General features: G+C 37.9%; 1 protein-coding gene across 3 annotated transcripts in view; it reads left to right on the forward strand.

Annotated features, from left to right (window-relative positions):
• GNB4 (G protein subunit beta 4) overlaps nucleotides 1–26,900 on the forward strand; it is a 60,626-nt gene that overhangs the window by 26,461 nt on the left and 7,265 nt on the right. For all 3 annotated transcript variants that reach the window (XM_023260374.2, XM_045037246.1, XM_045037245.1), the window contains exons 3-9: nucleotides 8,873–8,911; nucleotides 9,619–9,725; nucleotides 12,671–12,734; nucleotides 14,998–15,160; nucleotides 16,120–16,186; nucleotides 16,294–16,495; nucleotides 25,757–25,973. In XM_023260374.2, the coding sequence (XP_023116142.1) occupies nucleotides 8,873–8,911; nucleotides 9,619–9,725; nucleotides 12,671–12,734; nucleotides 14,998–15,160; nucleotides 16,120–16,186; nucleotides 16,294–16,495; nucleotides 25,757–25,973 (859 nt within the window). The remainder of the gene's footprint in view (nucleotides 1–8,872; nucleotides 8,912–9,618; nucleotides 9,726–12,670; nucleotides 12,735–14,997; nucleotides 15,161–16,119; nucleotides 16,187–16,293; nucleotides 16,496–25,756; nucleotides 25,974–26,900) is intronic.

The following is a 26,900-nucleotide window of genomic DNA, read 5'->3' on the forward strand; positions in this document are numbered from 1 at the left end:
GTGTGTCTATATTCGTTGATGTTTAGGAAGCCTCTTAGTGAGCAGGGTGGAGGAAAGAGACTGAGCTGTAGCCTGGCGCTGCCTACTTTTTGCAGGGAAAGCAAAGGCTGAAACAGATACAAATGAAGAACTTCAGCGCGAAGTGAGGAGAATCCCTAATAACTTGGAACACTGCTGACTGCTCCCCTCCACCCTGCTGCCCCTGCTCTGAACCTTTTGCAATGGCTGTTTCAGAAGAAGTCTTCTGGTTTCAAAGTGAAGAGTAAGAAGAAAGGAACAGGCACAGCATCTATAGAAGGATATTAACAAGAGAAGAGAGGAAAGGAGCAGGAAAAACGTGGCTGAAGAACGTGCGCCAAGAAAACATTGTTTCTGATTGGATTGAAATTATAACCAAATGTTACTGCCAGGAATTCAAGGAAGTGAATTTGGATGTGAATAAGAACTCTTGAGTTTGATAGTGTAGATGTTTGAATAAAGCTGTCCAAACAAAGAAGGGATGTATTTTGCCTGTGATGATGAACGAAGGCTTCATAGAATAATCTGTAAATTAGATGATGTTGCCAACACCAGAATGAATTCTCAGTGATCTCTACTTGGTATCACTTGCTCCACATGCTAAACAGGACTGACTCCTTGGCTAAGCACATGGTCACATGACCAACTATGTCATTTAAAAAATTCTATTCTCTGTATATGAACTTGGCTTTTTTTTTTTTTTTAATTTTTATTAAATGTAAGGGAAATAGTATGGTATTTGTTTTTTGTCTGACTTGTTTCACTTAGCATAATGCCGACAGGGTCTACTCATGTTGTTGGAAATGGCAAGATCGATCTCTCTCTCTCTCTCTCTCTCTTTCTCTTTTAAGTAAGCTTCAGTCCCAGTGCAGAGCCCAACACAGGGCTTGAACTCCTGACCCTGAGACCAAGAGTCGGATGCTTCACTGATTGAGTGCCCCAGGCGCCCAAGATTTTTTTTTTTTAATGGCTGAATACTATTCTTGTGCATATGTACCTACATTTTCTTTATTTACTCTTTTATTGATGGACACTTAGGTTGTTTCCATGTCCTAGCTATGTAAATAGTGCTGCAATGAACATGGGTGTGCGTATATCTTTCTGAGTTAGTATTTTTGTTCTGATAAATACCAGAAGTTGAATTGCTGGATCATATGGTAATTTTATTTTTAATTTTGTTGAGGAACCTCCCTATTGTTTTCCATAGTGGCTGCACCAATTCACATTCCCATCAGCTGTGCACAAGGGTTCCCTTTTCTCCGTATCCTTGCCAACGCTTGTTATTTCTTGTCTTTTTGATACTTGCCATTCTAACAGGTGTGAGGCAATATTTCATGGGGGTTTTGATTTGCATTTCCATGATGATTAGTTATGTTGAGCACCTTTTTGTGTGTCTTTTGGCCATCTTGTATGTCTTCTCTGGAAAAATGTCTATCCAGGTCAGCTGCCCTTTTTTTTTTTTTTTTAAGATCATTTATTGTCAAGTTGGCTAACATCCGTGTATAGTATACAGTGTGCTCTTGGCTTCCGGGAGTAGATTCCCATGATTCATCGCTTACATACAATACCCAGTGCTCGTCCCAACAAGTGCCCTCCTCAACGTCCATAACCCATTTTCCCCTCTTCTCTGTTCATCCCCCATTACCTTCAGTTTGTTCTCTGTGTTTAAGAGTCTCTTATAGTTTGCCTCCCTCGCTGTTTGAAGCTATTTTTTCCCCTTCCCATTCCCCATGGTCTTCTGTTAAGTTTCTCAAATTCCACATATGAGTGAAAACATAATATTTGTATTTCTTTTATTTTACTTAGCATAATACCCTCGAGTTCCATCCACATTGTAGTGAATCTCTGCCCATTTTTTGATCAGATTGTGTTTTTTTGGTGTTGAGTTATATCAATTCTTTATATAGTTTGGACATTAACCCCTTATGGGACAGATCATTTGCAAATATCTTCTCTTATTTAGTAGGTTGCCTTACTGTTTTGTTGATGGTTTCTTTTACTGTGCAAAAGCTTTTTATTTTAGTGTAGTTATAATAGTTTATTTTGCTTTTGTTTCCCTTGCCTGAGGAGACCTATTCAAAAATATGTTGCTAAGGTTTTTTGTTGTTTGAGAGAGAGAGAGAGAGAGAGAGAGAGAGAGACAGAGACAGAGCACGAGGCGGGGAGGGGAAGAGACAGGGAGACACAGAATCTGAAGCAGACCCCAGGCTCTGAGCTGTCAGCACACAGCCAAACATGGGGCTCAGACTCACCACAAGACCATGACCTGAGCCAAAGTTGAGTGCTTACCCAACTGAACCACCCAGGCACCCCTGGTTATTCTTTTTTTTTTTTTTTTTTTTTTTAAGGTGTTTTATGTTTTATGGTTTCAGGTCTCATGTTTAGGTCTTTACTCCATTTTGAGTTTATTTTTGTTTGTGGTGTAAAGTGGTCCAGTTTCATTCTTTTGCATGTAAATGTCCAGTTTTCCTAACTCCATTTATTTAAGGACTGTCACCCCCCCCCCCCCCCCCCATTGCATCTTTGTCATAGACTAATTGGCTGTATAAACATACATCTATTTCAGGGCTCTGTCCTGTTCTGTTGATCTGTGTGTCTATTGTTGTGTCAGTACCATACTGTTTTGATTACTGTGACTTAGTAGTATGGTTTGAAATCTGGAATTGTGATACCTCCAGCTTTGTTCTTTCTCAGATTGGCTATTCAGCTTTGGCTATTCAGGGTCTTTTGTGGTTCCATATGGATTTTAGGATAATTTGTTCTGGTTCTGTGAAAAATGCTATTAGTGTTTGCCTGGGGATTGCATTGAATCTGTAGATCGCTTTGGGTAGTATGGGCATTTTAACAGTATTCTTTCAATCCATGGGCATGGTATATTTTTCCATTTTTTTTTAATTGGATTGTTTTGCTTTTGAGTTGTCCAAGTTCTTTGTTTTGGATCTTAACCCCTTATTAGATACAGGATTTACAAATATTCTCTCCCTTCCAGTAGGTTGCTTTTTCATTTTATTGATGGTTTCCTTTGCTGTGCAGAAGCTTTTTGGTTTGATATAGACCCACTTGTTTATTTTTGCTTTTGTTGTCATTGCTTTGGGTGTCCAATCCAAAAAATCATCACCAAGACAGATGTCAAGGAGCTTACCACCTATGTTTTCTTCTAGGGATTTTATGGTTTCAGGTATTCAAGTGTTTAACCCGTCTTGAATTTATTTTTGTGTATGGTGTAAGATAGTGGTACAGTTTCATTCTTCTGCTTGTGGCTCTCCAGTTTTTCCAACACTATTGAAGAGACCATCTTTCCCCTGTTGTCATAAATTGACCACATATGCATGCGTATATTCCTGGTTTCTCTGTTCTTTTGATCCATATGTTCATTTTTATGCCAATACCATACTGTTTGGTTACTGTGGCTTTGTAACGTAATTTGAAATCGGAGAGCATGATGCCTCCAGTTTTGTTCTTTTGTCTCAAATTTTCTTTGAAACCACAAAAGACCCTAAATAGCCATACAGATTTTAGGATTATTTGCATTTTTGTGGAAAATGTATTTTGTGGAATTTTGATAGGGATTGCATTGCATCTATAGCTTTTTTTGAGTAGTATGGGCATTTTAACAATATTCCTTCAATCCACTAGAATAGAATGGCTTTCCATTGATTTGTGTCTTTAGTTTCTTTCATTTTTTCTATTTTCAATACACAGGTCTTTCACCTCCTTGGTTAAATTTATCCCTAGGTATTTTATTCCTTTTGATGCAGTTGTAAGTGGGATTGTTCCCTTGATATCTTTCTGACAGTTAATTATATGTGTATAGGAACACAATAGATTCTTGTATGTTTTGTATGTCTTGCAGCTTTATTGAATTTTTTTCTAACGGTTTATTAGTAAAGTCTTTAGGGTTTCCTATATATAATATCATATCATCTGCAGATAGTGACAGCTTTATTTCTTCCTTTCCAATTTGGATGCCTTTATTTCCTTTTTCTTGCCTAATTGCTCCGGCAAGGACTTCCAGTAACATTAAAGTGGGAAGTGTGGGCATCCTTGTCTTGTTCCTGATGTCAGAGTTAAAGCTTTCAGCTTTTCATTGTTGAGTATGATGTTACCAGCTTGTCCTTCATGACCTTTATTATGTTGAGGTACATTTCCTTTATACCCACCTTTGTTGAGGGTTTTTATCATAAATGGATGCTGCATTTTGTCAAATGCCTTTTCTTCATCTACTGAGATGATCATACAGTTTTTATCTTTCATTTTGTTAATGTACTATGTCACATTGATTTGTGGATGTTGAGCCATCCTTGCATCCCTGATATAAGTCTGACTTGATTATGGTGTGTGATTGCTTTAATGTATTGTTGAATTTGGTTTGCTAATATTTTATTGAGGTTTTACATCTGTGTTCATCAGAGATAGTGATCTGTAATTTTCTTGTGGTGTCCTTGTCTGGAATGATTGGCCAGGCACACGGTCACATGTTGATCTCACTTAATCCTCATAGCAACCCTGTGAGGTAGATGGTGTTGCTTTGTTTTGCAGCTGAGGAAACTGATCCTCAGTGAGATTAAATAACTTGCCAAGGTAACATAACTGCTCGTCCAGATTTTTTGAAGTCCAGATTCAGGATTCAGTTCAGGTATATTTTGGTGCCAGAGCCTGTGCCCCAACACCACTGCTGCACTGCCTCCCAGCTCTGCAGTCTGTACCAACATCCTGCTCTACATCCTGTGTTGTAGCCATATATTTCTTTCTGGTGGCCAGTTTCTGAACGTGCATTGCTCTTTCCCAGTTTATCGCTCTTTTACAAGTTGTTTCCTTTGCCTAGAATTATGCTATCTTTGCTCCAGTTTTGCTCCTATGACTCCAGTTCATTGAGTCCCCATCATCTGAAAAGACTCGCCAGAGTCCTCCAGTTGGATTTATTCTCCCATTTATTGGAAGGCCTCATGGCGTGGTAGAAAGTGCGTGGGTTCACATTTTAATTATTCTGTGGCCTTGAGCAAGAAGCAAGGCCTTCTTTGATGCTTGGTAGCTTTGCTGTAAAGCAAAGGTTGGTGGAGCCGATTAAATGGAATGACATGGAAAGAACTTACTAATAAGTGGGAAGGCCTTACTCCTGTAGCACTTTGGACTTGTGTTATAGGGCTGATCACAGCTGGCCTTGTTTTATATAGCTCCTTGTGCACATTTGCCTCTGCTACTTGTACTTGGTTGGAGAATTCTGTGCCTTAATCCCCTTTATATCTCACCAGCCTCCCAAACACAATTGCATGGGTGCAGGTACTCACTGAATCATCTCCTGTGATTTCAAGTAACCACATGTATGTAAAGTGACAAAATCATGACATGTTATATTTAAAGACCTTCCCTCTTGCTTTCCCCCTCACTTCTAGAAATATTAGCTAACAGTATACTTACGTATGGTATAAACACATGACACAATAGAAATGTATGCAATTTTATGCAATATGATTTATTTTAAATTAAAAACCGATTAAAAAACAAAAACAGATTTTTCCTTTGTTACTTGGAGTGGGAAATATATCGCTTTTCTCTTGTACAAAGATGTCTTGTATTATGGTAGACAATATGAATTTCAGCCTTTATTTGGAATAATTTTATATTCAGTTTTATAATGGATAAGTGTTCATAAGAGTAAGTTCTCTGAATGTGAATAGAGTCTTTGCGTGATTGGCAAGTAACTGTTATTTGTAGTATGCTTATATTCCAACATCTTGATTTTTACTGATTTGTACTATTTAGTAATTTTCATGTGCAGTTTAATTGTGCTGTTAATATTACAAGCCCTGTAGGAGGGCCAGGATTTTTGTTTTGTCTGCTGCTGTAACTGTGGTGCCCAGAATAGTACCTGACACAATGTTCAATGGATTTTTTTTTTTTTTACTGAATGACTGAATTAAGAAAGACAACCTAAGCAAGGATTTTCATAAAGCTTAAAATCAGAGAACCCTGTTTTTAGAATATAGTCTTGGACTCTACCATTTTTGGAACATGGTTCAGGCCATCACTATCCTTTCTGGAAATTCTTTTCATTGTCGGAAAATGGACTAAATTATTCCTTGCCAAATGAAGTTTCTCAGCCCACAATTTGACTACGAATGAGAGAATCAAATCGTGTTTGTGTAACTGCTTAAGAACATCCTTACATAGAGATATTCTAAGTGTTATAAATAGGTTGAAAGGGCAACTAAAAGGATCCTGTGTTCCATCTGGTCTTTGCTGCAAGCAGAGGCAGGCATTTTCCCCTTGGCTGACTGGAACGAGTTGTCCATTTGGGGCATTTATTCAGCAAATACCATGTGCTGCCTCTTTGCACAGGAGTAGACTAAGCTCAGTAGGGAAAAGCAGTTGAAAGAGGATACTACCCTAATTTTTGAGAGGAAAAAACAGTTTCAAGTCTAGTAGGAAGAATTGTGCTTCTGATTTTCCCATGTATATGAATCCTCTAAATTTGTTGGGAAACTCCTTTGAAAACATTTTGTTGCTTAGTAAATGTTATTTTGTCATATTGATTCCTGTTTCACCATCTTTTTGATAATTTCCTTCAGATTTAAGGTCATTTTGAAATGCTATCATATAATGCTTAAGCATAAACATCTGCTTACATAGAAGGGCCTTGCTATTAATATAAAAATATAGATGTGACTCAGTATCAGCTGTTCCTTATTAACATAAATTATTTTCTTGATGTATCCTATCTTCATATTGGAGCTAAAATATTTTATTCCTAATTGCAAGTATGCTGTATATAGATACTAAGCATTTTAAAGATGTGTTGTAGACATTAAAAAATACTTCTGAAATGACCTGGGTTATGCTATAAATATCCTTCCCATCACCTCAACTTCTAAATGCCAGAACAAACCAAAAGGGAACTCTGAACCTTTTTGCTGAAGCTTAGTAATAAATATAACTCAGGATACTATGGGCTTATTAAACCAACCTAGTTCATTTTTACTCATGGGGATACAATTTAAAATCTTTTAATCATAAACCAAAAGTATATTTGCGCAATGGAATAGAATTGAGAGTCCTTAAGTGAACCCATTTATCTGGGGCCGATTGGTTTTCAACGAGGATAACAAGGCCATTTGAGAGAGAAAGAATAGTCTTTCCAACAGATGGTGCTGGAACAACTGGGTATCCACATGCAGAAGAATGAATTTGGACTCCTACCTCAAACCATTTACAAAAATTAACTGAAAATGGTACCTAAATATAAACGCTAAAAGTATAAAATTCTTAGAACTAAGCATAGCTGTTAATCTTTGTGACCTTGGATTAGGCAATAGTTTAAATTTTAATGTTTTTGTTATTTATTTTGAGACAGTGAGCGTGCATGAGTGGAGGAGGGGCAGAGAGGGAGACAAAGAATCTGAAGCAGGCTGCAGGCTTTGAGCTGTCAGCACAGAGCCTGATGCAGGGCTTGAACTCACAAACCGTGAGGTCATGACCTGAGCCAAAGTCAGATGTTTAACCAACTGAGCCACCCAGGTGCCCCTGGCAGCAGTTGAATATGACACTGAAAGCCTAAGCAACGGAAGAAATCGATAAATCAGACTTCATCAAAATGAAAAACTTGTATGTAAGGACAGTAATGAAGAAAATGAAAAGACAGTCTACAGAATGTGAGAATAATTTATAGTATAGAATACTATATTCTGTAGAATAGAATAGAATACTCTGATAAAGGTCTAGTACCCAGAATGTATATAAAGAACTCCTACAACTCAACAATAACATAATTGAAAAATCGGCAAAGGGGGGATGCCTGGGTGGCTCAGTTAAACGTCTGACTTCGGCTCAGGTCATGATCTCGCGGTTTGTGGGTTTGAGCCCCGTGTCGGGCTCTGTGCTGAGAGCTCAGAGCCTAGAGCCTGCTTCATATTCTGTGTCTCCCTCTCTCTCTGCCCCTCCCCTGCTCACGCTCTGACTCTGTCTTTCAATAATAAATAAACATTAAAAAAATGAAAAAAAAAATGGGCAAAGGATTTGAATAGACATTTCTCCAAAGATCTACAAATGGCCAATGAGCATATGTGCAGATGCTCACCATTACTAATCATTAGGGGAAATGCAGATAAAAACTATAGTAAGATACTACTACTTCACAACCATGAAAATGTCTATAATAATAAAGAGAACAGTATTGGTGAGGATGTGAAGAAATTGGAAAGCTCCTAATACATTCCTGGTTGGAATGTAAAATGGTACAGCTGCTGTGATAAAAACAATTTGACATTTGATTAAAAAATTAGAGTTAGCGTATCACCTGCCATTCCTAGGTATATACCCAGAAGAATTGAAAACGTGTGCACACAACTTGTATGTGAATGTCCACAGCATCGTTATTCATTAAAAAACAAAAAATGGAAACGTAAATGTCCATCAGTTAATGGATAAACAGTGGGATAAGTCCATACAGTGGAATATTACTCAGCCATAAAAAGAAATGAAGTACTGATGCACCACAATATGGAGGTACCCTGAAAACCTACATTAAGTGAAAGAAGCCAGACAAAAGGTCATATTCTAGGATTCCATTTATACGAAATGTCCAGAATAGGCAGTCCATAGAGATAGAAAGTAAACTAGTGATTATCAAGGGATGAGGGAATTGGGAAGCACAGGGTTTTTTTGTTTGTTTTAATGATAAATGTTCTGGAATTGATGGTGGCAGTTGCACAACGTTGTGAATGTACTGACCACTGAATTTTAAGATTATGTGGTACAGTAAAAGGTATATTTGTAAGTCTACATTTTCAATGAAAAACAGCATTTTAAATCCTATTCAGAGATTTCTATGTTTAAATGTATTATAATCATCTTTCAGGATGCCAGGAAAGCATGTAATGATGCAACACTTATTCAGGTAAAGTTATTTTTTTTTTTTCTTCATTTTAGTAATTCACATGAAATAGCTTAACACTGATACAATGACATGTAGATGGTATTTGAGTATTTAATTGAAAAAAATGAGATCTCTATTTAAAAACACTTTGTAATTTGTCAGATGCTGTATATATGCTATTTAAAGCATACTTGTTAAAATAGAAGACTGTGGAAAAATAGTATAAAAACATGTAGATTCATATGTATTTTTTAGGTTAGCTTCTGACTCGTTTTGATATGCCCTGATTGACTTTTTTTTTTTTTTTTTTTTTTTTTTTACATAAACTCTTAGGAAGGTTTCATTAGCTTAACTAATACTGATAATTTTTATTAAGGAAATGTATGCTAAAGCTTGCTTTCCTATAGACAGTTAAAATTATACATGTTTCATTTGATCATTTGATTTTTATTTGTTGCTGTTTTTTTTACTAAAGTTGGGAGGTATGTCTATTCTTTTTAAAAGTTGATAGTCTGTAGTAGATATTCTCACTGGAAGGTGTGTCAATAGGATAATTTCAAATCATACTTTTTCTTCAATTTACTGATCCTATATCTATAATGACTCTGGAATTATTTAAACTACCTTCAGTTGCTATCAGTTTGTTTTATGTCTTATGCCTATTGTTTCTACCTTATTTTCTGAGCTACATCTAAGGTAGAGAATAACATTCTTGGTGCTTTCTAAAGATCACATCAAATATGGATTCCGTGGGTCGAATACAGATGCGAACGAGACGTACGCTGAGGGGTCACCTAGCTAAAATCTATGCGATGCATTGGGGATACGATTCAAGGTTTGTACCTGGCATCATCCAACTATTGGAATTATTTTCATTAAGATTCCTCATTTGCATTTTCTTTGTTTTAAAACAAGCAATGTTATGAGGTGTTTATAGAAAATGCTTCAAATATGAACATTTGGCTTTTACTAAAAATCATTCATTGACACTTTAAATGTTTTGAAGCCTTTAATATGGAAAATAAGTTTACCTCTGAAAAATCTCCTTTATCAGATGATCCATGTAAAATGGTTAGGATTTCTTTTCTTTGCAGTGTATTATTATTACTGTTTTTCTTAATGTGCCAAAGGCAGCTTCATTGTATATTGATCTTAATTTCAGTTAATAGGCAATATTTGAATATTATTGCTATGTACAAGTTACTGTATATTGCTATAATTACTACCTAAAAATCACAAAAGATGGAATTACATAATACAAGTACACTCATACATCTTCTGTTTCCCTAACCCCAGTATGCAAGTGCATGTGTATGTGTGCACACATACATGGCTGCTGTCTGGTTTGCATTGGATGGTTGGTCATAGGCTTACAGAGTAACTACAATTGCAGATCGGCCTGCTGCCATAGTGGTTGACTTGTTTCTTTGATTAATCTCATTGGGAAAAGTCCCAACTAAAAAATTATTTTCTTAAGTTTACTTATTTTGAGAGAGCGTGCATGAGCGGAGGAGGGGCAGAGAGAGAAGGAGAGAGCGAATCCCAAGCAGTCTCCATGCTGTTAGTGCGAGCCTGATGCAGAGCTGGATCTCACAAACCATGGGATCGTGACCTGGGCTGAAATCAAGAGTTAGGCACTTAGCTAACTGAGCCACCCAGGTGCCCCAAGAAATTATTTTTTAATAGAAGCTGCACATTTATGCTTTCCCAGGAGAAACTAAAAAGGTTGTGCCTACTTCAGGTGTCTTCCTGTTTCTTGGCATATCTCAGTGTAAATGGGATACTTGGGTACAGTATTATATTTATTATTATTTTTTTAATGTTTTTATTTTTGAGACAGAGCATGAGCAGGGGAGGGGCAGAGAGAGAGGGAGACACAGAATCCGAAGCAGGCTCCAGGATCTGAGCTGCCAGCACAGAGCCTGATGTGGGGTTCGAACCCACGGACTGTGAGATCATGACCCAAGCTGAAGTCAGACACCCAACTGACTGAGCCACCCAGGCGCCCCTGGGTACAGTATTATAGAAATGTGCCTCCTATGGGGTGACTGGATGACTCAGTTGGTTAAACAATTGCCTCTCAATTCCAGCCCAGGTCGTGATCTCAGAGTCGTGAGCTCAAGCCGCACATCAGGCTCTGGGCTCTGTGCTGAGTGTGGAGCCTGCTTAAGATTCTCTGTGTTGTGTCTCTGTCACTCTGTCACTCTCTCTACAAAAAAAAAAAAAAAAAAAAAAGTGCCTCCTAGGAGGGGGAAAAATAAATAATGGACAGGTGGCATAAAGTTAGGCCGAATGTTTTACTGTTTTTCATAAAGAAGTTTAAGATAAAAAAAAATTTGCCCATTGCTGCAGCGAACTTTTCACTCAAAATATAATCACTTGAAATAATTACTTGAATAAATTACTTTCTCAGAATTTCTCAAGACTGTTACTCTTCATAGAAAAACATCAAGGAACCTGTCTTTATCAGTTCGTCACTTAATAGTTCTTATCACCACGATGCTGATGATGCCAATTGATTTTTTTTTTTTTAAGTTTATTTAGAGAGAGAGAAAAATGAGAATGAATCCCAAGCAGGTTCCCTGCTGTCAGTGCAGAGCCTGATGCAGGGCTCAATGTCACAAACCATGAGATCATGACCAGAGCTGAAATCAAGAGTTGGACGCTTAACCTTCTGAGCCACCCAGGTGTTCCAGATGCCAATTGATTTTTACAGAATCTATTTCTGGTTCTGTCTTGCGTCCTAAAGTTAGATCTTCCCTTTCATAAAGAATTTGCTGCAGTTGCTACATAAAATCCTGCTAATGTTATATACCTGTGGGGAAGGAGGGATCTGGGTGGGTTGGTGACAGGGATAGGAAGGTGACTTTTTGTCACTGGATTTTTTTTTTTTTGTATCTTTTAAATTTTATACCATAGTGAAAAATTTCCAAAGGAAAACAAGAAGTTCAATAACTAATAGTTACTTAGAGTTCTTATTTAGCCAGCAAACAAAGCCTTCTGCAGTTGAAGCCCAGTCTGCTTTTCTCACCTGTTATACCCATTTCTCACACACTCTCTGCAACTGGAAAATTCACAGTTCTTGAAACACTGTATTTTTCTACCTTTTGTCATTGAACATAGCCTCCTCACAGAATACAGACTTTTCTCTGCCTTTAGCTCTCAGAATTCCATTTTTCATCGTGCATTTTTAGCAAGACTACTTGATTAACTCAACCAGCACTTATTTGGCCCTCTTCTGTTTTTCTGTGGCGTTGATTATATACCACCCCTCTGACAATTTTCACTTAATTTATTGTGAACATGTGTAAGTATCTTCTTCTCTGCTAGATGCTAGAGACCTCAAGGGCGGGTGGCATATCCTGCACCACACCTGTAATTCTGCGTTGCATTCACAGGCTCTCAGTTGAGATTTTTATATGAAGTGAAATATGGTTGTTAGGCTTATATCTACTCTGTTGTGTTTAAAGTCTGTAAATAGTAAGCTAATATCTTCAGAATCTTGAATGGGAACTAGAATGTTGCAATAAAAAAGTTGAATCATTAAAAAAAAAGTTTAATCGTAACCAGAGACATTTTTAAAATGTTTAAATTTTACTCAATTGTATTTATTGAAAACTTTGGCATGCAGAATAAATTTGACAGGATATTTTCTGGTATCAAGTTTTTAACTAGAAAAATTGTATTTTTCTTTTCTGAAGTGTTCTACATTAATGCAGTGCATGACTAAACTATTTTTTTCTTCTAAGTGTCAAATTATTTTTGTGTTTGTTCCTATAGGTTACTCGTCAGTGCTTCTCAAGATGGAAAATTAATTATTTGGGATAGCTATACAACAAATAAGGTAGGATTTCTTAAGAGAGTGATTAAATAACCTTTTATTTGGCTTGGTGTCCAACAGTTTTTTTCTTTATTTGTTACTTCAGACTTTAATTTCCTTCAAAGATAAATTTATTTTCTCTATTTTAATCTAGTTCCTCTCTTTGGGCTTAGTGTTTGTTTTTAATATTAAGCCCTTTTATGTTCCCAAGGACAACCGCAGGAATATTGTTCAGTGTGTTTTACTTGAGTCTCATATTTTGTATTTGAATATTAGAAAAGAATATGCATCAGTTTTAAATATGTGATTTTTTAATTTTATTTCTTAAGTTTTATTTATTTCAGTAATTTCTACACCCATTGTGGGGCTCGAATTCATGACCTCGAGATCAAAAGTTGGATGCTCTTAAAAAATAAATAAGTAGGGGCGCCTGGGTGGCTCAGTCAGTGGGGCGTCCTACTTTGGCTCAGGTCACGATCTCGCGGTCCACGAGTTCGAGCCCCGCGTCGGGCTCTGGGCTGATGGCTCGGAGCCTGGAGCCTGCTTCCGATTCTGTGTCTCCCTCTCTCTGTCCCTCCCCCGTTCATGCTGTGTCTCTCTCTGTCTCAAAAATAAATAAATGTTAAAAAAAAAAATTAAAAAAAAAAAGTAAATAATAGTTATATGCTCTTCTGACTTAGCCAGACAGGTGCCCCTGTAAATGATTTTTTTTTTTTTTAATTCCCATTTCCTAATGTGGCAATGACCCTGAGATTTTTGTTTCTAGTTGTGGGTGTGCCAGAATGCTACTGTGAACCCTTTCTTTGGTACTCTAGGCATTGATTTTTGTTTCTGGAGTGCTCAGAAGATGCAGTAGATTAGAGGTGGATTACATCTTCTAGATTACAAGTTCTTCCCATCTTTTGGCAGACCCCAGGGGGTCTTGCTGTTTTGTCCATTGGAAGGAATCTTTGATGAAAAAGTGTGGAGTGGTAGGGGAAAAGCTTCAGGAAAACTTACATCAAATACCTGCTAGATTCTATATATACTTATATCACTATTTTTACTAAAGTTTTAAAAGTACAGTTTTGTGAAACAAACAGCTTCAGTCTGGTTGAGATTTTAAAGCCAGCAAGACAGATTTGTAACAGTTTTTCTATATTAATCAACCCATCCAGCATGTCTTTCAACTATATTTTCCTAGAACAAAAATAGTTTTAAAGATACTTTAGATTTAAATAAGAACATAATAGTAATAATACAATGTGTTGATTCTCTGGACTATTTAGCCTTGCTATTCCCATATACGCTAAATTTTGCCACCTACTTGGAAATAATTGGTATTGGGTAACAAGGCACCAGAATGGTGTAGGCAGATCAGTGCAAACTATTACCATTTTTTGAATTTGAGCACAGAGTATATATATCCTATTATTAGAAGGACATACTGCCATCTTTTCATGGAAGAGCCATTTTAATTGCTTCTGAGACTTGTGTCGTTCAGTGCTATAGTGGAGGAAATTCCTCTTTTGAGTGTTATTGCCAAAACAAAGAATTTTATTCTTTAACATTTTGCATTTAAAGTTTTGAATGGGTAGATTGATATTGAAACATCCTGTGTCCTTGCTTCTTTTAAAATAATAATTTTTTAATGTTTGTTAATTTATTGAGAGAGAGACAGAGACAGAGAGAGAGAGAGAGTGTGTGTGTGCATGCGATTAGGGGAGGGTCAGAGAGAGAGAATCCCAAGCAGGCTCCGTGCTGTCAGTGCAGACCCCACCACAGGGCTCTAGCTCATGAACCGTGAGATCATGACCTGAGCCGAAATCAAGAGTTGGACCCTTAGTGACTGAGCCACCCAGGTACCCCAAGAGAATTTCTGATGAGAACACTTAAATCTGAATGAATTGAGGTTAATACAGAAAAAAATAGGTATTTTAGTATGTATTAGTATTTTTCATTGTTCACTTAAACCATTGCATTTTTAATTCAGTTTATTTTTATTTATTTATTTATTTTAGAGCAGGCGTTGAGTGGGGGAGGTACAAAGGGAGAGTGAGAGAGAGTCTCAGGCTCCATGCTCAGAATGGAACCAGATGGAGGGCTTGATTCCATGATGCTGAGGTCATGGCCTGAGCCGAAATCAAGAGCCAGATGCTTAACCATGCTAAGCCACCCAGGTGCCCCTCAGCTTATTTTTAGATGCATTTAATTTTTAGTAATATTTGCTTCATTGTAAATAGGTTTGAAAAGTGGACTGTTTTTGTAATCTTGGTAACAGTTTTTGTGTGTTATATTTGTTGTACAGATGCACGCTATTCCTCTGAGGTCCTCCTGGGTGATGACCTGTGCCTATGCCCCCTCTGGTAATTATGTTGCATGTGGAGGACTGGACAACATCTGCTCTATATATAACTTAAAAACCAGAGAGGGAAACGTGAGAGTGAGCCGAGAGTTACCAGGTCATACAGGTGAGCTTCACTAAGTAGTGTCCTTTCCTTCCAAGTAGGAGGACTCCTAAAGAATGAACCGAACCGATCAAGGGGAATGAGTGACAGATTGTGCCTGGCTGCTGAAGGTTGAGTGTCAATTAAGTGAGAGTAGAAATTACTATGAATCAGGAACACACATACTTTATACTTACACAAATGATGACCATAACTTTAATAAAAACATAAAAAGAAAGCAAAATAACTTTCTGTTTTCTCTACAACCATCTAACAATGATGGGATTTTGGCATCTGTACTTAGTTGTGTAACTGGAAGTATGTATTAGATACGCAGTGTAAAACACTTAAAAATGTGATAATGCATTGCTTTATTTGCCAATATGTACACCCGAGTGTGTATACAGTAGTGTATAGCATTTGCTTAGTGGTGTTAATAAGGAATTTATTTCCACGCACCAGGTTTCTGCCTCTCTGAATCATTGACCGTGTTTTTTTACAAAAATCTCTAATATCATTTTTTTGCCATTTCCATATTTGAAATACTGGTGAATTCTGAGCATTCACATGACCCACTCTTCCCCCCCCCCCCCCCCCCATGAAGCCTTCCCTGAGGTGGGTCTAATTTCTCACAGTATTGTTGAAGGATTTCCCTATGTACTCAGCCCAGTCTGTCATAGATGATAGATATTTGTGTAAACGAATCTCTCAGGTAATTCTAGTAGACAGAAAGGACTCTTGCCTTAATTATAATTCTCAGAGCGTCCAATAAGATGCCATTGACATAGTAAATATCAGAGCTTTTGATAGAATTTAGTTGCAGACAGCATAGAACTTGAAGTAACTAAAAGTAGAACTACAGATTATACTAACACTTGTTGCCCGTGTATTGATTTAAAAGAATCTATAGTATTACTATTTCACATGGTAATTGAGTTAATGAACCACAGCCAACCTAAAATGTGTTGCTTTCATGCTTGTAGGCTACTTGTCCTGCTGTCGATTTTTAGATGATAGCCAAATTGTCACAAGTTCAGGAGATACAACTTGGTAAGTGTGGCCCACAAGAATACTGATTTGGGGGTTGAGGGTGGTAGTAGGAACTAACATAAGAACAAGATATAATTGTCATTATTATAATTTATTTTTTATTATAGTGCTTTGTGGGATATTGAAACTGCCCAGCAGACCACCACATTCACTGGGCATTCTGGAGATGTGATGAGTCTTTCTCTGAGTCCTGACATGAGGACTTTTGTTTCTGGTGCTTGTGATGCCTCTTCAAAATTATGGGATATTCGAGATGGAATGTGTAGACAGTCTTTCACTGGACATGTGTCAGATATTAATGCTGTCAGTGTAAGTAAATAGAATTTCTAAGGAAAATTTATTGTGCATTTAAACTGTTGAAGTCTACAACATGATTTTAACAACAAAAACTCCAAATGAGTAACCACAAGTAGTTTAAGCTCAAATAAGTTATGATTTTAACAACAAAAACTCCAAATGGGTAACCACAAGTAGTTTAAGCTCAAATAAGTACCCAGTGCATATGAGAATGAACTAGTCATATGTAGTTACAATTACTCTATGTATGTCAGATGCCAAACTGTATAGATGTGACTACGATTTCCAAAAGTACTATGATTGCAATTTTTAAAAAATTTTTCTTTTTTAAGAGCGAGAGAGCAAGCCAGGGAGGGGCAGAGGAGAGGGAAACAGAATCTGAAGCAGGTTCTGCACTAACAGCACAAAACCTGACGTGGGGCTGGAACTCAAAAACCGTTGAGATTGTGACCTGAGCTGAAGTTGGATGCTTAAGTGACTGAGCCAAGCAGGTGCCCCTCAGGAGTAGAATTTAGTGATTCATTAGTTACATACAATACCCAGTGTGCATCATAACAAGCACCCTCCTTAATTCCCATCACCCATTTAGCTCATCCCCCAACCCACCTACCTTCCAGCTACCTCAGTTTGTTCTCTATAGTTAAGAGTCTCTTATGGTTTGCTTCCCTCTCTTTTTTTTTTTTTTTTTTTTTGTTATTTCATTTTTCCTTTTCTTCCCCTCTGTTCATCTATTTTGTCTGTTTTTTTAAATGTTTATTTATTTTTGAGAGAGACAGAGTGTGAGCAGGGGAAGGGCAGAAAGAAAGGGAGACACAGAATCTGAAGCAGGCTCCAGGCTCTGAGCTGTCAGCACAGAGCCCAATGCAGGGCTTGAACTCGTGAACCACAGGATCATGACCTGAGCTGAAGTCAGATGCTTAACTGACTGAGCCACCCAGGTGCCTCCATCTATTTTGTTTCTTAAACTTGACATATGAGTGAAATCGTCTGGTATTTGTCTTTCTCTGACTTATTTTGCTTAGCATAATACACTCTAGTTCCACTACGTCATTGCAAATGGTAAGATTTCATTATTTATTTATTTTTTAATGTTTATATATTTATTTAGAGCACATGTGCACAACTGGGGAAGGGGCAGAGAGAAAGAGAGAGGGAGGGAGGGAGAAAGAGCAAGAGCACAAACTGGGGCTGTATTTCCATGAACCATGAGATCATGACCTGAGCTGCAATAAAGAAATTGAGGGTCGGACACTTAACTGACCCAGCTACCCTGGCATCCCAAGATTTCATTCTTTTTGATGGCTGAGTAATAACAACACTCCCATTTTCCCCTGCAGCCTTTGTGCAGTTGTTGTAATTTTACTTTTATATATTTTAAACTCCACAGTACATTGATAACTGCTTTTGCTTTGAGGAGCTGATACTCTTTAAGGGACATTTAAAAAATAAAGTCTTGGGGCGCCTGGGTGGCACAGTCGGTTAAGCGTCCGACTTCAGCCAGGTCACGATCTTGCGGTCCGGGAGTTCGAGCCCTGCGTCGGGCTCTGGGCTGATGGCTCGGAGCCTGGAGCCTGTTTCCGATTCTGTGTCTCCTTCTCTCTCTGCCCCTCCCCCGTTCATGCTCTGTCTCTCTCTGTCCCAAAAATAAATAAACGTTGAAAAAAAAATTAAAAAAAAAAAATTAAAAAATTAAGTCTTTGTTTACTTACATAGCTACCATTTTCTGTTTTCAGTCTTGTTTATAGATTCAGATTTTCATCTATTTTCCTTCTTCTTGAAGGGCTTCCTTTAACATTTCTTATAGTGTAAATCTGCTAAAGTCCTTTGGCTTCTGTATGTCTAAAATATTTTTGGGGTGCCTGGCTGGCTCAGTCAGAAGAGCGTGTGACCTGTGAACCCAGGGTTGTTGAGTTCGAGTCCCGTGTTGGGTGTGCAGATTAACTTAAAATCGTTAAAACAGTTTTTTTTTTTTTATTTTGCCATCATTTTTTAAAGGTATTTTCACTTTTTTTTTCTTTTGATACCGTAAAGATGTTATTCCATTGTTTTCCATGTTGGTACTGATATGAAATGTGCTTTCATGCTTATATTTCGTCTCTACACAGTGTGTCCTTTGTTTTTCTCTGGCTGCTTTTAATATTTTTTCTTTTGGTTAAGCAACTTTATTATGATGTATCTTGTGTAATTTTCTTCACATTTCTTGTGTCTGGATCTGTGGGTTACAATTTTCATCAAAATCGGAAAATTTTCAGCCACTATCATTCAAATATATTTTTCGTCTCCTCTCCTTTGGGGGCTCCAAATACATATATATTAAGACAGTTGAAGTGTTCCCACAGTTCGCTTATGCTGTGTTACTTTTATTTTTCAGCCTTCTTTTTTGCTGTTTTTCACTCTGGATAGTTTCTGTTGCTAGGTCTTCCAGGTCGCTACTCTTCTGCAATGTCATCTGCCATTAAGCCCATACGGTGTACGTTTTAATCAGACATTGCTTGCATCCTTGTCTGTTAATCTATCATCCATGACATTTTTGGGTTTGTGTCAGCTGAATGATTTTTCTAATTGTGGGTCATAGCTTCTTTTTTGTATGTCTGATTTTCTTTTTTTTAATTTAATCTTTTTTTTAATGTTTACTTATTTTTGAGAGTGAGAGAGACAGAGAGTGAGTAGGGGGAGGGGCAGAGAGAGAGAAGGAGACATAGAATCTGAAGCAAGCTCCAGGCTCTGAGCTGTTGGCACAGAGCCCAATGTGGGGCTTGAACTTATGTGAGACCATGACCTGATCTGAAGTTGGACACTTAACTGACTGAGCCACCCAGGCGCCCCTCCCCCCCTTTTAAATTTCTTTTTCATGTTTATTTTTGAGAGAGACAGAGCATAAGTAGGGGAGGGCATGTCTGATTTTCATTAGATGCCAGCCAGACATTGTAAATTTTACCTTATTGGGTGCTGGATATTTTTTTATGTATATAAATATTGCTTTGTTTTAGGGTATAGTTATTTGGAAATAGTGTGATCCTTTCAGGCCTTACATTTCAGTTTTGTTAGGTGGGACCAGAGCAGCATTTTGTGTATGCTTAAGTTTGCCCCACCAGTGAGGGAAAACCTCTCTCTTCCCAGTGAATTATGAGGTTTTCCCTCTTGCTACAGTTGGACAAGCATCATTCCTGGCCCTGCGTGGGCATCAGTTTCCTGTTATCTTTATGGGTGTCTCCCCTGCTTGAATAGTTTCCTCACACACCTGTGATCAGTTTTCAGCTGAGTACTTGAGAGGCCCCTCATCATCTCCTGACTTTTCTGTCTACCAAGCATTGTCCTTTCTGGTGCTCTGGCCTGTGAACTCTAGCTGCCTTGGACTCCCTGGATGCCTAGCTCTGTCTCCTCAACTCTGGGACATCAGCAGGCTTCATCTGGGTTCCCCTTCCTGGCACCATGACCTGTAAACTTTCTCCAGGCAGGAAGGGGGGTCAGTTATGGAGTTTACCTCATTTGTGTCTTGTCTCTCAGGGACCACTCTTCTTTGTTGACTCATATCCAGTGTCTTTAGAACCGTGTTTCATATATGTTGTCCATTTCAATTGCTTTTTTTCAGCATAGGGGTAAATGTGATCAGCATTACTCCATTTTGGCTGAAAGCAGAAGTATAGCCAAAAAATAATTTTTTAAGCATAAAGTGAGCTGAAGAAAGAAACCAATTTTGAGGGGCTTGCCAAGTACTTGAAAGTAATTTTAAAAGACCAACACAGACCCATCCTCTTAAATTTAAAATATCAAAACATAAGGACCAAAAAATCCTAGAAATATTCAAAATGAAAAAGATTACCTAGATACAAAAAAAAAAAAAAAAAAAAATCAGGCTAGCCTCACACTTTTCCCTAATAGACAGTGCCTAAAGGCTTCTGAACAATATCTACTGAGTGTTGAGGGAGAAATATTGTGACCCAAGAATTTTAAGTATCAGAGGTCATATTTAATGTAGGGAGAAAAATTCCAGTAAATATGACATAGGGTAAGAGATTAAGACCAAATATGAATAACTCAGGGCAATACATGTGTATGGTTGCCACTATTAAAAGATACAGAGTAAGTCAAACTCTGTGTTTACAAGAGCTACATCTAAAACAAAATGGCCCAGGATGGCTAACAGTAAAAATGAAAAAGTGGGCACACCTTAAACTAAAAGAAATGTTAGTAATATTACTATATTTCTATTAAACAAAATAAAATTGAAACAAAAGTTAAAGAAGTTTTATGTTAATAAGAGATGGTCTGTAGGGAAGCCATAACACTGAAATGCCCGTAAAGCCAAAACCATTAGAAATGAAGGGAGAAATGAACCCAAAACACCATTGTGTAAGAGAGTTTTGTATACAACTTTGAGGTATTGATATCCTAGGTAGTCAAGAAAAAAACCCTAAGGATTAAATAATACAGTTTAATAATGTTGACTGAATACACTTACTTCACTCTGCACCATACAGATAACCATTCACATAGTAGGCCACAAAAGAAAGAATAAATCTGAGGTTGAATAGCTCAGGACTTCGGAAAAAGGAAAAAGAACAGTTCACACCAGGAGGGTGAGAGGAAGGAGCTGGTAAAGAGAAAAGCAGAAATACAGATTGAAGTCAGAGCCTTTACCTGAACCAACAGGCTCTCCATGATCTACCCTCTGCCCCTTACCTGCAGTCCATCCAGCCCTGGAGCAGCTGCACCTGTCACATCTGCAAAGTTCTGAAAGACATTCTTTCCCTTCAGTTTAGTGTAGACTTACTCTGTGGCAGAACCTCACTGGAAGGACAAAGAGCTATTTGTATGTAGTCTCTACTTACCCCACTTAGTCTGACCGTGTTGCTCACTCAATACACACCATTGTGTTTATTTATTACAGTGCACTACTTCAGGACCCAGTGGAATTTTATACACAGCATATTACTTTTCTAAAATCTGGAAAACTGTCCCAAGGGGTTTTTATCAGCCTGTTAGGTAGGGCTTGTGGGCCTATGATCACCAATTACCCATGCTGCCTACCTCTTCCTGCGATCTGCCCAGTCCTCACTCTGCCTCAGTCACGCTGGCCTCCTTGCCCCCCACCCCCACATTTCCCCCATGGGGGCTGTCACCTTCACTGCTTCCCCCCTCCCTCAGTCTTCCCAGCAGAAGCCCATTGTTCACCTCCTACGGGGCAAGGGGAGGTGTATTTACTAAGTACTTCTCAGTAAAACCTTCCCTGGACACTCTAAGCTTTTGCCCATGATCCCTTTCCCTTTTCCTGCTTTATTTTTTTTCTCCTTAGTACTTATCTAACATGCTTGTTTTTTTTACTTTTTGTGTTTATAGTATGCTTCACAAGAATATAAGCTCCACGGAGACAGATTTTTGTCCGTTTTGTTGATTTCTGTATGTCACCTGACTAGCACTCAGAACAGTAGGTGCTCAATGAATATTTGAATGAACATTTAGAAAATTTCAAAAATAGAAAACTATTAGGAAATTTTAAAATTCAATAACTTAAGACTTTGCTCCCTAAATCTCTAGTAAACTTAAGAGGAAAAGGATAAAAATTGCAGATATACAAAATGAAGATACTATAGTAAAGGTTATATTACTCACAGATAAAAGATTTTGTTTTATTTAAAAAAATTTTTAAAGACTTTGAAAATCTTAAAATATATACTGTATAACTTATGGTCATTCTAAATAGTTTTCCAAAAACTGTCTCAATAAGTAAAAACTTGCACAGCTTGATAATTTTCTTTAACAAAAAAATAGCTTTAAAAAACTTACAGACCCATGTATGTTTGTTTTTTTTGTTTTTTTTTTTTTCAACGTTTTTTTAAATTTATTTTTGGGACAGAGAGAGACAGAGCATGAACGGGGGAGGGGCAGAGAGAGAGGGAGACACAGAATCGGAAACAGGCTCCAGGCTCCAGGCTCCGAGCCATCAGCCCAGAGCCTGACGCGGGGCTCGAACTCACGGACCGTGAGATCGTGACCTGGCTGAAGTCAGACGCTTAACCGACTGCGCCACCCAGGCGCCCCTGACCCATGTATGTTTTAGGCAAATAATTCATACTTCATTTGAAGGAACAGAAAATTTGAGCACTATTCAATCTGTTCCTAAACACAGAAAAAGGGTCAAAGTTTTCCAGTTTATTGTGTCAGACAAACTAGCATAACCCTTACACCAAAACACAAGACTGGGTACCCCTTAAAACTAGATAAAACCATCTTAGGAGAAATTATAGCAAATCAAATCCAAAAATGTGTCAAAGTAAGAAGAAAAATATTAAGTAAAAATTAGTTACAAGAATGATTTAATGGGGCGCCTGGGTGGCTCAGTCGGTTAAGCGTCTGACTTCGACTTCGGCTCAGGTCCTGATCTCACAGTCGTGAGTTCGAGCCCTGTGTCGGGCTCTGTGCTGACCTCTCAGCATGGAGTCTGCTTCAGATTCTGTGTCTCCCTCTCTCTCTGCCCCTCCCCTCCCCTGCTCATGCTCTGTCTCTCTGTGTCTCATTATTTTTGAGACATTAAAACATTAAAAAAATTTTTTTAAAAAAGAATGATTATGGAAATTTTTGTTAATATATTTCCTAATATCAGTTTGTCAGTATTCTGGATACTGAAAGCTGGCTGATAAAAAGCAAACACCCATTATTTTTGTTTTTTTTTTAAGTTTATTTATTTATTTTGAAAGAGAAAGTGGGGGAGAGGCAGGTAGAGAGAGAGGGAGAGAGAATCCCAGGCAGGTCTGCACTGTTAGTGCAGAGCCCAGTCAGTGCAGGGCTTGATTTCAGGAACCTTGAGACCATGACCTGAGCCAAGGCCAAACTCTGATGCTTAACCGACTGAGCCACCCAAGGTGCCGCCAAACACCCATTCTTAAAAAACAAAGAATTCAGTACTAGAAAGCTCTTCTCTGCCATTTAAAAACAAACAACCCCCACCACAAAACCCACCTTAAATGAACTGCCAACATCACACACATTTTTGAGTGTATATTAAGTCTGCCAGATGCATTTAAATCTATATATTTCCTGTCATTCTAAAGGCTATCTTACCTAAGGGCTAATTTCCTGTAGTTCTGAGAGCAGTTAAAACTAGTTCATTGTATTGGTAGAGTGAGCATATATCATCCAAACTGGGAAATGCGAAATTTTCAGTGTGAAAAAGTGCAGTTATTAATTTTGCCAGGGAGAAGGGCATAAACAGAGACTATCCTGTGCAAAATGGGATGGCTGGTCATCCTGTCTCTTGAACATAGAATGTTGGCATGCTGTGGCCCCCAAACACAGAGCCAAAAGGGTCGTCTTGATTGGGTGTTCTCCACTAGGCATCCTTTAGTGCAGGCCCTATAGCTTCGGTTTTGGTCTGTGGTAGAGAACAGGGTTGAATCCATACATGCTGATAAATGTATGCAAATGGCATTGCTGAACTTCCAGCAAAGGAACAACACAGAGGATCTTGCTAGCTGGTAGAATGGAAGGAAGTGGTCAAAACCATTAGCCTCTAGCAGTAAGGGTTTGGTGAAGTGTTTCACATTACTGTTAAAATACAAGTACTTGATTTCTGAGAACCTGTTAACCTGTTAGCACTCCCTTCCTCCACCATCATCTGGGAGTGTGGGGGTTTTTACATTCCATATTCGTGGGGCACCTGACTGGCTCATTTGGAGCATGTGACACTTGATCTTGAGGTTGTGAGTTTGAGCCCCATGTTGGGTGTAGAAATTACTTAAAATCTTAAAAATAATAATAAGGGCCACCTGAGTGGCTCAGTCAGTTAAGCATCAGACTCTTGATTTCAGCTTAGATTGTGATCTCATGGTTTGTAAAATAGAGCCCTGTGTTGGGGTCCTCACTGACAGCACAGAGCCTGCTTGTGGTTCCTTCTCTCTCTCTGCCCCTCCACTGCTCACTCACTCACTCACTCAAAAATAAACATTTAAAAAGTAAATAAAATTCCCTATTACTGAATGAGAAGACTGCATATTGTAAACCAATCATTTATTCCTCAAACTAATTTTTCGGCTTAATACAAATTTCAGTTTAAACCCAAGTGGATTTTTTTTGAGATGAGTCAGAGGAATATGAAGAAAAGAAATTTGATCAAATATCTGTGAAATTCAGGCGGGGGGAGAGAAAAAAGGAGAAAATAAAATGATTTGAATCAGAGTAATATGAGTATTTTGCCATACCAGATAGAAAAATTTATTAAGTTATGATTAAAAAAAAAACATGTGGTAGAAGTACAAGAAAGACAGAACTAATGTTTTTGTGTATATAAGAGTTTAGTGAATTAAAGGTGTAACAACAAAATCAGTAAAATTATTTAGTCAATAGCTGGACAATTGCTTGACTATTAAGAAAATTAAGTTAGATCCTTATACTGAATGCTGTATATCAAATTCCAGATGGATAAAAATTAAGATGTGAAAAATTATTTTTAAAAATTAGAAAAAAAATAATTGAATATCAGGTAATAATCCTGAGAAAGGACTTTATTCACAAAAATAATGGAAATCTCAAAAGGAAAGATGAACTTGACTACATAAAAATGAATATTGCTAAAAAAACATTGCTTTATATTTTAAAAAAACTGTAAAAAAAAACTGTAAAATGTTTTCAAAAAACAAAATTTATATTCATCTAATTCCTTCAAGTACTAACAGCATAGTTAAAATAAGCAAAGATCATGAAAAGTCAGTTCATGAAAGTAATACAGATGACCAACAGGTATATGAAAAAGGCCTTTGTAAAAAAACAAAAAAACAAAAAAAACGTTGAGTAGTGCCGGTTTCTGAGAAAAAGGGATTTACAAACTAATAATGCATAGCTTTCTAACTAGCTTAACTTTATGCCTAGCCTAGCTGGGATGATTTATGTTCTTTGCTGTAAAATGTTTCCTATTTATTTCTCCTAATGGGATTTTGGAATGTTTAAGAGTACACATACATAAATTCTACAAATAGTAATGTTCGATTTAAATCTTTTAATAAGCCATATGGAGGAGGAACAGAGCCAGCATTTACTGAATACTTGCTATGTGCTAAACCATGTACCTTGCATGTTAGTTCATTCAATCCTAACCAACACTCTGAAACCAAGGCCCAAAGTGTTTAAGAATTTTCAGGGCCCAATAGCTTTTCACCTGGTAAGAAGCCAAGTTGGAATTCAAATCTAGGTCTGTTTTACCCAGAATCTGTCATCCCACCATAGCACGTGGTTTTTGTGTACTTGTACAGAATAAATGTTTGTTCCTTTTCTTTCTAGTTTTTCCCAAATGGATATGCCTTTGCCACTGGCTCTGATGATGCCACTTGCCGGCTTTTTGACCTCCGTGCAGACCAAGAATTACTGCTGTATTCTCATGACAATATTATCTGTGGAATCACCTCTGTAGCTTTCTCAAAAAGTGGGCGCCTCCTGTTAGCTGGTTATGATGACTTCAATTGTAACGTATGGGACACGCTAAAAGGAGATCGTGCAGGTTAGTAAAGAAGTCCACAGTAGGTTTTGATTTTGTTAGGAAACGAGGTTCCTATCAGTTGTCAAGGCCTGGACTCTCCTTAGAGCTGTGGGGAATGATGACCTGGCAGTTCTCATTCATGGTCCTTGTCCTGTGAGTGCGTTTCCAGCCCATAAACCATATTTACATTCCTGTTTTCTGAAGAGTAACATCTAGTTCTGTAGTAGCTTCTTGTTTGGTGAGTTTTGCTCTAAAGATAAATAGTGAATATAATTCAGTGTGGTGTTTTCCAAATTACAGTTTCTTCTAACCTAACAGGAAACTAACTGCTCTGAATCATCTTCCTTCTGAGCAGATCCTGTCTGGGACACAACCTAGATCTGCACTCTCTTCCCTTAGCCCCATGCTCTGAGTTCTCCCCTGCAGCTTCCAGAATATTAGTGGAAGTATCAAGTCCTCCTAGGGACTGTCATTAATAACAACTTACACAGAGTGGTATTATGTATATTTTTAGAATCAAAATTATGCTATGGAACCAAATAAGTACATGGTTTGTTCCCAAAACAGCAGCCCTCTGGCCCTCAACCCACATTTTCTGTTCCCAAAGGTAGCTCCTAAGTATTCATTTCTATATCTTTAAATAACATGCCTGTAGGGGCGCCTGGGTGGCACAGTCGGTTAAGCGTCTGACTTCAACCAGGTCACGATCTCGCGGTCTGGGAGTTCGAGCCCCGCGTCGGGCTCTGGGCTGGCTCAGAGCCTGGAGCCTGTTTCCGATTCTGTGTCTCCCTCTCTCTCTGCCCCTCCCCCGTTCATGCTCTGTCTCTCTCTGTCTCAAAAATAAATAAATGTTAAAAAATAAATTATAAAAAAAAAAATAACATGCCTGTATTGCTTTTATTTGATGTGTGTGTGCGCGCACACACACATGTGCACCCTCCAGTGTGG

The sequence above is a fragment of the Felis catus genome, chromosome C2 (assembly GCF_018350175.1).
Source record: "Felis catus isolate Fca126 chromosome C2, F.catus_Fca126_mat1.0, whole genome shotgun sequence".
Taxonomy (NCBI): Eukaryota; Metazoa; Chordata; class Mammalia; order Carnivora; family Felidae; genus Felis; species Felis catus.